This window comes from Falco punctatus (genome assembly GCF_963210335.1).
Source record: "Falco punctatus genome assembly, chromosome: Z".
Taxonomy (NCBI): domain Eukaryota; kingdom Metazoa; phylum Chordata; class Aves; order Falconiformes; family Falconidae; genus Falco; species Falco punctatus.
Genome location: NC_137586.1, coordinates 611372 through 624966, shown reverse-complemented (window position 1 = coordinate 624966; position 13595 = coordinate 611372). Strand labels below are relative to the sequence as shown.

The following is a 13595-nucleotide window of genomic DNA, read 5'->3' as shown; positions in this document are numbered from 1 at the left end:
TTTCACGACCAAAGCCAAGCAATCCTTATCTATGACGAATGTTTGTCTTTATTAAGTCTCATTAGAAATAAAAGGAATATTTCCCTTTTTTTAAAAAGGCCAACCCCATCATCTCAATGAGAGATTACTTACCTCCATTCCCTACTTAAACTCCTCTCACACTTCCATTTTTCCCCATATACTTATTAGAACAGAAGCTGTAAACTCTAGGATATTTATTTGCATTAGACTTTTTGAAATGTACATTCCTTTAAACAAGAGCTGTATATCATGATTTTTACTATAAAACCATTTTAGTAATAAACCTTTCTCCAGGAGTTGGACACAGGTAAAAGTGAAACATTCATACATCTCAGCTTCAAGAGCAGAAGTATGTGCAACTGTAAAGAGACTCTCATAAAAACACTTCTTACATTGTCAGAGCTGACTCACTAGCAAGTGAAACATATTCCATCTAAAAGCAACTGTTTTCTAGTTATCCATTACTGCTGGATCTAAAACAGAAATGAACAAGCTTTGGCCAGCTCAAAGGGCGGCTTTCCAGAGATTTTCTGTTCATAAATACACTGTGTATGTAGACTCAAACATATTCTAGAATTGGAAAGAGACAGGCAGAGAAACACAGAGCAAGTGAGAAAAAATACTGTTAACTATTGACTCTGATCTCTTTATTTCAGGGGAAAACAAGGAATTTGCTATGAAAGGAATAAGGGCATATCACTCATTCTAACAGGATGCAAAGAATGATCTCTCTCCATCTAGCGCAGCAAGCTGTAGTCAACTGTTGAAGGAAGAGAAAGGAACAGAAACCACACCTGTAAATGTCAGAATTACTAATAAAAACTGACACTGACGGCAGTTTATCACCAGATATATCTTAATCTCAGCTGTACAAGCTCAGATGAGGATATCTGGGGCCCTCTCAAAAGACTGATCATCTGATTTGCCATTATGACTGTGCAATTAAATGAAATGGCGCACATAAGGTTATTGCTACTTAGCAGTTTTGCTTTAAAAGACAAAATATGAAATGTAGCTACAGTTTTATACCAACACATTATTAAAATGAGAAAAAAGTTTGCAATTCCAGGCACCACTTTAAAAAAAAGTAACCACCAAACAACCTTATTACAATGCTGGGTTTTCATGCCCTAGCACACATATCCTTCACTTTCACATTAAAAAGAAATCAGTTGCATGAGGATTAGTAGCTCCATAGAGAACTCTTGGCCTTTCTATGTTTCCAGTAGTCCAAAGCCAGGAAGTTCTGGGATAAAACATAAAAATCTTCACACTCTTATGCCCTTTGGTTAAAAAAAATATCCTGAGTTTCTTTTAAATATTTTTTTTGTGCAATCATTGGGGCTTCTCCCAAAATGCAGTAAATCAGCTCGTTTCATGAGCATCTCTGACTTGTGTCATACTGTTGCCCAGGACTCCATCCAAAGGAGCCCGTTTTTTCCGTATGCTGCGTCCGGAAGCAATAAGATCAGCATATCCTCGCTGATGGGAGAAAGCGTAAGCAGAACGACGGCCAGATATCCCTCGGCGAAAAGCACTCTGCCGTCGCTTCCACTGTTGTTCTTCTGCCACATATTTCTTACAGTTCTTCTGAATCTTCATGCATGCAAAGACAGATTAGTTTATGGATTACAAGGGAAAACAGGTTGTTTGCATTTACTGTCTGGGGAAATAACCCAATACTTTTTTGCATCCTTAAACTGCTTGGACAGGAGGGTTCTCTTGTTCAAATTTGATTTTGTTACAAAAAAGAATATATGCAGTAACACACTGCTGTTTCAGGAAGACTCACTGTGTTACTTTGTATTTCATTATGGTCATTTATCTTTAAACGTCTTTCACCACTGCATAGATTGAAAATATGAAATTGAAAGCTATTCCTGCATTCTTATGTTGACACTTCTTTAATACCTTTTTAAACACCACCACCACAATTTTAACTACTTTCATACCCATATGCTATTTGCCAGCTCAAGGCAGAACAGAAGCAAAACCTGCCCACTCTACTCTGACACATAACAACAGAACTCTAGCACAGCCCAAATAAAAAGACGTCAGGCCATCAGTAGCTTCAAAGTGGTTTTCTGTGGTTTTATAATGTCAAGCGCTCAGCCAAGACAAACGATGAATGAGCCCACACTGAACTGCGTGCTGAACTTGTACCTCTTTATCCCAGAGACACACAAAAGGAAGACACTGGGAAATAAGAACACATAAAAGTGACATTCTGCTTTGGATGGCAAAACATCACAGCACCAGTTGTCACCCAGCCAGCAGGCAGGCTCCATCTGGCCTCCAGAGAGCCCTGCTGCCACCCTCCCTGGCCATAGGACCTGAGCTCCAGTCTCTTGTAATTCTAGGGCACAGTCACTTACTCATCTCTAATATTAGCACCAATACTGGGTCCTGTAAGTAAACATATTACTAATTAACCAAAATAACATAAGACTTTACTCACTCTATCACTTTCTGAAGGCCAAATTGTCATAGATAAGAAACGCTGTGCCACTACAGGAAGTAAGCAAATAGCAATTGATAAAATCATGGTCAACCAGAGGTACGGCTGTCTCAGAGCATTTGGAGCAGTTCCTAGGAATTAAAAAAAGAAGAATTAGTTTATGATGTGATCAAGTAAACTAGTTATATAATGCAAATGAGATGCCAAAAGCCACAGCTTCTCTCCAAACAGGACAGGACATATACAGAACCTAACATTCAGGTATTCTGTTGTCTTTCACAATATCAAGCTTTTATTCAGGGACTCTACTATGAAGAGAAAATAACAGCAAGGTATGTTATAAAGCCCTTCTATTACAACATATCCACCTCCATGTCAAAGCCCTTTTCAGAGTTCTGGAAGGCTGCAAGACAAATGCTTGGCTGAGATGCACAGTTTTTGTCCTGCTTTAAAGCATGCAAAGCAAGAAAGAGCCCTCCTGGTATCTTGGCATGCATGTAGTCTAGGAAGCAAGCGACATTTTGTAGCCAAATACCCAATCTCATGGAGGTTTCTATCAAACTAAGTAGCAGTCATGTCTTTATAAACTTCTGAAATCTATAAAGTATTCAGGTAGAAGAAAATGATAAAAGAAGTCTAAAGCATTACAAAAAGTCAAAGAAAAGTGCTATGTTAGAGTCTACTACCTTTTTCAGCTTAAAAATGAGAACATAAAATTGAGGGGATTTGTTATTCTGGGCAGAGATATTTAAATCCAAGGCAACATATGAAAGATCTGTCACTAGGGAAATTAGAAAGCACAGCTTTCCTCAGAAAAAAAATTCCTAACTGGCTGCTACTTACACCTCCCTGGCCTTGCAGCAAGATCCCAGGGAGCTGCTAACAGCATTTGGCGCCATCCTCCTTTGGGGTTTTACCTTCCACTGATCAGTTAAAGCAGCTTGGCAAATGCATACTCTGCCAGATCATCATATTCCTCTTACTTTAAAATTACATCTAAAAATTTTTAATAATTTACACCAATTTTAACTTAGTTTTTACTTGCAGACTCCTACTGCTTGGCAACATCCAGTTCCAGCTCTTTTTCATTAAAAGAAAAGAAATACCCTCAATAAAACAACCTGGCCTCAAACATCAACAAAACCCTTCCTTGGAAGTGAATTGGTACTTAACATAGTTTTACAGGCATCAGGTTCATGCCACGACATTTCGGCCATAGTTCTGCTGACATTACAAAGCTGCATGAGAGAGGAACAAGAAACACAAAACACAAGGACTGACCTGTGAAGTGAAAGCCAGAAGGAAAGAGAACATGGATTCCAGCACTGTGGAAGTCAAATGTGATACCAAAGTAAAGTGCAATACTTCCAAATACTGAAAAAGCATTAACAAAAGTCCAGTAAGATGTATCCAAGCCAATCTGAAAGCAAACAAAACCTCCAAATGAGTTTATTTATTTAAAATAATGTCAACTACTCTGAAGACTGATAGCATTTTGGTTGAGTAATCTCTTATCCAGTTACAAGTCAGCCGGCCAGAGCACATCAACAGAGAATAGAGAAGGCGAAGAAGAGGAGCTTTTTTACATACTGTTATGTTTTTAGTAGACAAATTTTGAAACACAACCAGAAAGTGTTTTCAGAGCAACAAGAGACGGGGAAGCTAAGCTCACTTGCCTGAAAATTGACGACAAATATAAGAGAAGATGCTGCTGTGACAGCAAATGACTGATAATCTGAAGGTGCTTCTCCATCTTGTCCCATGGTTTTAAGGTAAGCTCCATATGGTATGAAGAAGATTATCAAGGAAGTTATAGCTCCATGAAGCAAACTTAAAAAGAATTTCTTGTAGTTAAAAAGTATATCATTCTGTCCCAAAACATACAGTCTAGGGAACCGAAGACTCAATTTGTCACTCACATCCTTAAGAAAGGGGGAAAAGGAAAAAAGAAAAAGTTGCTGTAATTTCTTGTTCTCACCATGAGCTTTTAAAGAATATGAAGCTGAACTATACAATGCCCCAAAGGAAATAACATATTTCCTTTTCAAGTAGCAGTGTGGGAAGCAGGACTTTGCACAGAGTAAGTCTGGAGGACACCTTTCACAAAGCTATCTCATATCCCATTTCCAGGCTTCTAGATTTTTAGCCCATTATTTGCCAAGGCAAGAATGTCCACAATTACAGAGCTCTTCACAGCCACGTATTGTGCTGGAGTCCTTTCCCTACACAGCAAACAACCAGAAGATGGGGGCTATTGTTGCATGTCCTGACTTTAAGTGTCTAACAAATACTCCAGTGAGACCTTAAATTTGGTACTGAATTTACTTCTTAGCTTTTATCACAAAAGAAAGCAAAAACATTGATTTCCCTAATCAGCAGGTAAGCCTTGTGTGGAAGAATGTGGAGAAGGCCAAAAGCACTTGTCCCTCTGGATTAAAACAAATGTTATACACCAAGACCTCCTAGCAAACATGGTCATTCAAAATTGTTTAGTCCCTACATCTTCAGCTCAGAAGGGTAAGCAAGGAACATCTTTTCCCATTAACAGAGCTGCCCATTGCTGTGCTGTGTGAATGACGACACAGAATAGCAGGCATTAAGAAACATTTTTAACAAACATTATTAGCGCTGAAGACCTCCAACCCAATTAACTTTGGTTATTTTGGTAACCCTCTGCTTATTGTCTCTTGTTACCTCACACACTGGGAAGATGAATACATTTTTTAAAAGCCAAAAAAACCAAACCAGCCACCCAAAAATGCCTTGTATATAGAACAAAGCAACCAGTTTCAGTATAATTAAAGACCCGATGTTAGTTGCCTTTGGATTCATCTGTTATTAACAATGTGGAGAATACCTGGTCAAGCAACCCAACCAGCAGAACCGGAAGACTAGAATACAATACATTGTACAGTGTGATGAACCAGTCTTCATATGCTGTCTGCAAGAAGAGGAGGAATATCAGTAAGTTAATGATTTCTTTTTGATTACACCCTTTCTTTCCAGTTCCTGAGAAAGTTCACACGTGCTCTACTACAGCATTAAGTTACCAAGGTATCTCAGTATTTACCCAAAAGGCAAGCAGCACCTCAGCTCAAAGCTCTGTCGAAACTAGTTTTAGCCTGTATTAAGCTGCCCCCTCCTTACAAACCATCAGTGTTACCTGACCCGGAACACAATCAAAACCGAACACTTCACACGAAGCGTCAACCTGGTTTGTAGCTGCACTTGTGACTGTGATAAGCACTTGGCATCCCACACACAAGTCTGGGAGCCCTGGTTTCTTTATATGGTCTTTTTTGGCTCTGTCCTAGGCAGCCAGTTTCCATCACAGCACACAGCATGAACCCCAGGCAGGGCTGCTTGTCTATGACTACAGCCTTGATCGTCCATGCTAGTCCATGCAGTGACATCTGCCTGTCTTTCGGTTATGCCCACAGAGATGCCTCTCAGCTCTAAAAAGCCTTTCCACACTATATGCACTTCAAACACTGCCAGTTACAACAAACACATTTCAAGCCATTCTAGCCAGCAGTTCAAGATCAAAAATTGGCTTCCTACAGATACATACATGCACTGTCTCACTTAACCTAGGAGTATCTTAAGTAGCAGGAAAGGTTTCCCAGACTGCTATATAACAATCTCTTCCTCCCTGTACAATCATGATACTGACTTCAGTGTTCTGAAATCACAACCAACTGCTTAGCTTGTAACTAACTAGATTAGCAGTTACCACCTATTCTCCTGCAGAAATTATGATAACTTCAAGGTTCCCATCACTTCCCAGGTTAACCCTCTGCTATTCTGCACTGACAGAAAGGAAGATGTACTTGTTAACTTTACACACGAGCATGCCTTCTTACCTGGGCAGAAAAGCCATTAAAGAATGAATACCAGATGTGGACTAGTGTAAAAGCAAAGTTCTTGTAGAAAAAATATCTTAAAAACTTGCACATCCTAATGTAAGACCATCGTCCGTGGACCAGCAGCAGTCTTTGGAGGTAGCGGAATTGCCCAAAAGAGTAGTCACTTGACATAACAGCTTGCATCCCTTCTTGGCCACTGATTCCAACTCCAATATGGGCAGCTAAGTTAATGAAACAAACACCACACACTATGTTTAATAACAAAGGTAGAGGAACAATACGACCGAGGGCAAATCTTCTACCAGTTCCTATTCTCTCCTTCAGATTCCTCTGCCCCATTTTATTTCTGTGCACAGCACAAAAGCTGCATTAGAGACTAATGCACAGTGCAAAAGCCCTTCCTTGCCCTGTTATTTACTGCTCACCTCTCCACTGTCGCTTGGCTTCTCTCTCAGCGCTTGTTCCATCAGGATGGATGCTGGGAAATTTGACCAAGGGAGAACTAAGCAATGAGACAGAGCAAGCAAGCCCCTGCACAAACTGGCCGTGCAGCTTACAAACACATCTGTCACATAACCGTATCCCAGAAGTTTCTTTCTCAGTGGGCTTTCTCAGGAAGTGGTTCAAAGAGCACTAGCTGCAATACAGGGTGGCTAACACCTCCAAGCAAGGGGCAGCCAAGCTACTGCTTTGTTCTTTGTATTACACTTTTGTAACCCACATGATAACAGATGTAATTCAAGCCCCTTCTCAGGGAATGTCTACAGAAAAAGCTAACATATATCAGCAAAAAACACTAACCATTTCATAAAGGGCTTCCTCAAAAAAGGAAAGAACAGGCACAGAAGCTAACAAAATTCAAGTGATGTTAACGTGGGTAATGAAATAGATGGTAGAGTCTTCTGAACAAAGAGTAATAGTGAAGGGAGTGCAGGAGAACACCCAGAAGAGATCCTTCCTACCCGGAGTTTTACAGCTGCCTTACTTTTAATCATGTTTACATCATTGGCACCATCCCCAATAGCCAGAGTAATAGCTTTCTTGTACTTCTTCACAAGCTCAACCACCATGGCTTTCTGCTTCGGAGTCACTCGACAGCAGATCACAGCCCTGCATTCACAGGCCAAATCAACAAAGTTCTTCTGTTGCTGTTCTTTGTAAGCTTCAGCCCTTCTTCTCTTCTCAGTTTGCTTTTTTTTCTCTTCTGCTGTCCTGGGGAATTTCAGTTTCAATTTCTTTTTCTTCTTTTTCTTCTCTAGCAGGATTTCATTCTGTGTAACAAAAACATACCATGTTCCCTTTGACACTATTTCAAATCTCACTCCAAGTACTGCCTATGCAACACACTGAACTTCATTATGCTCCCATCATCCATTTATAGCATTTTAATAAAATGCTCGTGCAGAGTAGCAAAGAAAGAGGTATGGAAACAATGAAAAGAATGTACTCTGAGGGATTAACAAAAGCAAAATGCTTGTACTTACTATCACTGCAGTTCTTACAGATTTCAAAGGAACATTTATTCTGATGGGAATGATTCACTTTTGAAAACATTGTGGTATTTAAACCTCTCCCTCTCCTAGCTCCCAATCTCCTGAAAGAAGCATGACCATGCCCAGCACATGTGGAAAAGTCCTATAAATACCCAGGGTAGCTCTGGGGCAGTTAGCTGGAGCAGGGGCTAACCGAGGCCTGCAATTTTATCTGATGCTCCTGCTAGACTACCAGTGGGCATCCCCAGCCTGCTTCCTATGCCTTATGCACAGATGTACATTTCTTTATGCAAAATCAAGGTTTAGGGCTGGAATGCTGAAACGTGGCAGATGGTCCTTAGCTGTCCACTGGACTTTTTCCTTCACAGGTGTCTGTATGAGCAGCCTGCCAACAGGGTTGGTAATCGTCACTAAATTACTGCTAGCCACCTCTCTGCTAAAAGCTCTTTTCTGCTATCTAAGGTCCTGTAAGAGTACTATATTGCAGGAATGAGCAGAAAACTTGTCTTTTTTTCTACCCTTTCACTCCCATCTCTCATTTCAAGCACTATTTCTGTGCCTATACTGAAGCCACACCATCCTGTAATGCTGGCAGCCATCTCTCTCATTATTATTTTTTTTTCCATTAGACCAGAATCCCCATGAAGAATAAATACTCTGAAAATCAGACTGTGCTTTTGCAGGGGTGTGGCTTTACTTCAGTGGCAGCTACGAGGGTGATTTAAGAGGCCCAAGACATCTCAAAACCAAAAATATTTCTGAATATAAATATCAAACAGATGCATTCAATTGGCAGCACAATGGCCAAAGACTTTTCAATGACTGGTGTGGCAAAGCAGACAAATGAACAGAGTCCTCAGCACAGGACATTGGGACTTGGTGGTACTGCCAAGATCTCAAATACACAGGAGAACACCTTTTGTACATACCAACCAGGAGCCAGTGATTATTAAAGCACGATCTTTACTACCCTGGAAGAAGGGCTCATTCATTCTAAGAGAGGAATGTGTACTTGATCCAGCTCTGTTCCTCTGGTTTTCCAACCTGGTTTGAAGAAGAGCACTGGAAAGAGAGGTAGATACTATTACAGAAAAATCAAGGATAAAGATTAAGCTAGATCAGTCCCAGACTGAAAATCTGCAAGAAAGAAATGTATTGTATGTTGCAAGGATTTTTTTTTTTGCCATATATTAGGTGATGCTCCAAGCAGTGCTAGAGCATTAGTGAAAAGAGGATCATACTGGTTTGCAAATTAGGAAAAATTTGGAAAAATGAGTCAGAAATAGCTGTGACACCATTAGGCCCTAGTTGTTCTCCCAGTCTCATGCTGTTTTATCTTGGGTATAACCATTCTGACAAATTCTTTATGACTAAGCACTGAGTATCTTATGATCCACTGTGGTTTTATAGCATAGGTCTGTATGCGTACAGGAGCATAGGACAGAGTGAAAGATAAGCTTGCGTAATGCTGGAGTTCAGGGACAGGCAGCAAGAACAAAACCTGGCAACTACTCAAGATTTGGACTAGGGACAAACCTGCCTGGCCCACTCCAGGTGGTCTCCAGACTTGTCCAAACTACAGGACAAATTTAATGTCAACAGTTGACCTAGAACGTAAAAGATCCTGCAAACAGGGTATCACCACCTTTACCCACAATTAAGGGGCTGCCTTGTAAAACATCACAATTCTGTAAAAAGCAAAGAAATGGACAATGTACAGTTGAACAACTGCCGAGAAATACTGTTCAGTCATTGGGGAGTCACTGTGGGACCAGGTTAAAAGTGTTCCATTTTTAAAACTAATTCATAAAGAAAAAAAGAAGTGCTTCTCACTTGCCTGGTATCTTCTCCATAGCAGATTATTGTTTCATCTGTTAAGAGTTCACAAGAAAATCCAATATTTTCAGCAGTTTCTACAATTACAAAAATGAGAGGAAAGTATTTACTTAAAGGTCTGTCATGAGTAACTGCTGGGAGCAGCCAGAAGTACCTGAAGTCCTCTTAAGTAATTTTTGAAGTTATGTTTCAGTATGAGAAGCTTCCTTTCATTACCACAGTGTGGATGAACAGGGGTGTGTTTATGTGTGTGTAAATCATACATAGCACAGAGAAGCAGGGGGAATGCTTGTTAATTATTTGTCATACAACAACTGTGGGCACAGTGGGCAATGGATTTAAAGTCAACAACAGGAAACTATATTTCCTATACAACATTTCCTATAAAATGCACATTACTGTGGTGGAATGCATTGTCACAAGATGTTTTTAATGGAAAAACTTTTAATGACCTGGAAAAGTCTATCAGGCGATTCATGGAAGAAAGATCTGCCAGGGCCTATTTAACTTGATGGTGGAGATGTAGCCTCCATGTCACAGAGCCATTTCACCAAAGGCACCACAAGAATCAACTATGGGGTATGCCATACTGTCCTGCTCCGGCCTTACTCTGGATTCCTTGAGCCAAAGCTGTCACCAGCATCAGAGAGACACTGGTCTGGTAGTACCTCCACCCAGGCTGTAGTAACGCCATTCTTAATTACAAATTTAATGCAATTTCTTGAACTGACTTAACAAAATGTGTTGCCAGACTACAGACTACCAGAAGAAATCAACTACCAAAAGAAAATCAAATCAGTTTCTGTCAGCAGCACTTGTGATTATTTGAAAAGTAAATTTGCAGTGTAAGAAGACAAGTTTCAGTATCTGCCCTCAGAGCCAAGCAAGCCTGGTGTTAAAAGCAAGTTATCCTGCATTTGCCTTACACTGGGAAAAGCAGTAGCTGGATATTTCTGTACAGAAGATGGTTACAGAACCAGTCATCTAAGATAATCTGTTGGAGGAACTGAAGTTACACAGAAGCCCATCCAGTAACTCTGGATTGGGAACAGCTGGGATGAAATTCTGCATATTGTAGAAATTCCTCCAGTTTCAATTCAAATGGACTTTCATACTAAGCTTTTCTACAAACACGCTTTATTTCTAGTCTGCATTTGCCCCAGTTTATCTTCTAGCTCTTATGCTGTTTTTACTAACTCTTTGGCCGTAAGCAAACCCACCTTTTTTGTCACCCGTAAGCACCCAGATTTTAATGTCTGCTTTTGAAAGTCTGGAAATGGTTTCTGGAACTCCATCCTGTAGTTTGTCTTCAATAGCTGTCGCACCAAGCAGCTGGAAAATATTTGAAATACAGGCATTTAGTAGGATAAACATGTGTAGAAAACTGATTCATTTTCAGTAGAGGATGAAACTGTTCTGGACAGGCCTTCAAGACAAGGTACTCAAGCTACAAATTCAGTAGACAAATGCTTGCACACAGAAGCAACCACACTGAAATGCACATACAAAAATACATTTCCCTTCATTTTGTTAAACTCTTAAATTTAGTATGGCTCTAAAGCAAATAAAATACCGAAAAGGTCTAAGTCAAAATGTCCTAATTAACAAGGATAATTTATTTCCAAAAAGATCTGTTTCTTTCTGTATGAGAACAAAACTACACTAAAAATGTAAAGCTTGACTTACAGTTAAGTTTTTTTCTATTTCCTCATATACTTTGTCCAGAGCTTCATCACGATGAGTTGTAGCTACACTGGCCTCCATAAATTTTTTATTCCAAGCTTCAAATTCATCATGACTAATGTCTCTGTAGCACACGCAGAGTGTCCTAAGAGTTTCATTTGCAAAAATCTGAAAAATAATAATAATTAAAAAAAATAAAACATATCCACAAAACAGAACTCTCAATTTGCAATCCAAATCTAAGAGTTAAGATCATAAGCATTTGGTAAGTCTGATAAAACAAATCTGACTGCACAATTAGTCCTGGGCATTTCAGAAATGCCAAAAATTAAATTATAGCTGACAAGGCAGTCTGAACTGAAAGACTGAAGAGATGACAAACAGAACAGGGTGTAGTGACCCAGAATACTGTTAACTACAAAAAAAAGCATGTAGACAAAATTTAAGTTCACTTCTCATGGGAAGACATGAATGCATTTTTAAGAACATGCATGAAAACTTACATTACTTTGATTATTTCTCAGGTTTGGGATAACTTGTAGAACCAATTATAGTCTGCAATTGTTTAAATAGCTTAGGAAAAGGAAACTAATAAATCTATAGTCAGAAATAAACTATTTTTAATTTTTTAAATTCATATGAAATACAAACGTACATCTAGTGCTTCTTCTGTGGCTTCTCTCTTTAGATTCCTTGGGTGCAACCGTTCATAAATTACTGTATCAGCCCCTTTACAATACAGCCTGATATTTCCACCTGATTCCCTTACTGTGGAGTAAAATATGAGAAGTGGGACAAATGTTAGAGTACATTTGAATTAAGGAATAGTTTCATATTAGATTTTTCAGTCTGCTGCTAAGTACCAAAGCTACAAGACCACGTTTCTTCTTCATCACATCCAATACCATTCAATTAAGTAACTTGGTTGACAAGTGCATTTCTTCTTCTCTTTCATGAGAGGAGGGGATTTTTAAATTCCCAAGGATTAAATTTTTGATAATGGTTCATCTACTATTAACATCTCACTTGCCCATAGGACCTGGGCAGAGCATATGCTAGAGGTAAGACGCACTGTAATTATAGCCTTAAAAACAGATCTCTAACTGTTTCAGGACTGACTTCTTTAAAGATAGTTAAAATCAAAACAAAAGAGCTATTTATACCTCAACCTGCATATCTAGTATTCCAATAGCTAGAGGAACATGCAGCTCATTCTCTCTCTCTGGCAAAAGGGGAATAAATCATCTTTGTAGCATTTCTTCAAGCTTCTACTAAAGGGACCTAAGATTGTCTTCAGCAGAGGCCACATGTGAACACCAGGACTGTCTAGCGGACACATTTACACCTAATTACAAAGCCTCTCTTTTGCTATCCAGAGCTATGTGGATTAAATCTGTCACAGGATGGTGTGTTAACACAGCTTTAATTCTTGACTTCAACTCCCCTTGCACGTACATTTTCACCTACGGAATACAAGTGACCTTTTCTATAAAGGCTGGTCGTAATCAGCTTACCAATAACAGACATCCGTTTTCTATCACTGTTGAAATCCAAGATTGCAAGGACATCATAAGTTCTTTCAATCCCCATTTCACTTATAGTGATAGTATTTTGTGTTCGTGACAGAAAAACATAGCCAAAGTTTCTGGCTGCAATAACCAGGGCCCCTTCATCTGGGGAAGCTGCTTGGTAATTGAGCTGACCTGTATCATTGAAACAGTGAAGAGAAAGCCAGGATATACTTGAGTGTTACAGGGGCACTTGGACACCACAGCTACAAAATTCACACCCATTCTTTAGAGAAACCGAGCGCTGGACAAGCAAAGTCCTTTCCCTTTCTGAAGTGGGATCTAATATACTGCTGCAACACCCAACAGCAGCGCACACAGAGGAGAGGGACTAGGGATCCCCCCACCCTGCTTTTATGACATGTACTTTCAAAATGGGATAAACCACTCAACCTTCTTCTTTCCAGGTATAAAAGCAAAAGCTGTAACTTCTTCTGTATCAAAACAAGTCTAGCTTAAATATCTTAATTTCTCAATACATTCACTTAAGCATTTTCAAAGGAAGCTCCGAAACACAAATCCTCGGCCACAGACACCAATACACTGTAGTGGAAACAGCCCCAAAAACATTAGTTGGAAGAACAAGTAAGGACAGGAGACTGCTGGTTTCAGAGAGCTCTTGCAAAGATGGGAGTAAAGCAGTATTACTCTTCAATGTTTTAACTAAATC

At 39.5% G+C, this 13595-nt stretch overlaps 1 protein-coding gene across 1 annotated transcript in view; it reads right to left on the bottom strand.

The window, feature by feature from the left end:
* Positions 1 to 200: 200 nt before the first annotated feature.
* Positions 201 to 13595, bottom strand: part of ATP8B1 (ATPase phospholipid transporting 8B1) — a 75184-nt gene continuing 61789 nt past the window's right edge. The window contains exons 16-28 of the mRNA XM_080371783.1: positions 12872 to 13060; positions 12013 to 12125; positions 11361 to 11525; positions 10895 to 11006; positions 9676 to 9751; positions 8768 to 8900; positions 7331 to 7616; positions 6343 to 6566; positions 5337 to 5420; positions 4156 to 4401; positions 3761 to 3899; positions 2480 to 2610; positions 201 to 1617 (exon numbers count right to left, since the gene is read on the bottom strand). Of these exons, the coding sequence (XP_080227909.1) occupies positions 1387 to 1617; positions 2480 to 2610; positions 3761 to 3899; positions 4156 to 4401; positions 5337 to 5420; positions 6343 to 6566; positions 7331 to 7616; positions 8768 to 8900; positions 9676 to 9751; positions 10895 to 11006; positions 11361 to 11525; positions 12013 to 12125; positions 12872 to 13060 (2129 nt within the window). The 3' untranslated portion in view covers positions 201 to 1386. The remainder of the gene's footprint in view (positions 1618 to 2479; positions 2611 to 3760; positions 3900 to 4155; positions 4402 to 5336; positions 5421 to 6342; positions 6567 to 7330; positions 7617 to 8767; positions 8901 to 9675; positions 9752 to 10894; positions 11007 to 11360; positions 11526 to 12012; positions 12126 to 12871; positions 13061 to 13595) is intronic.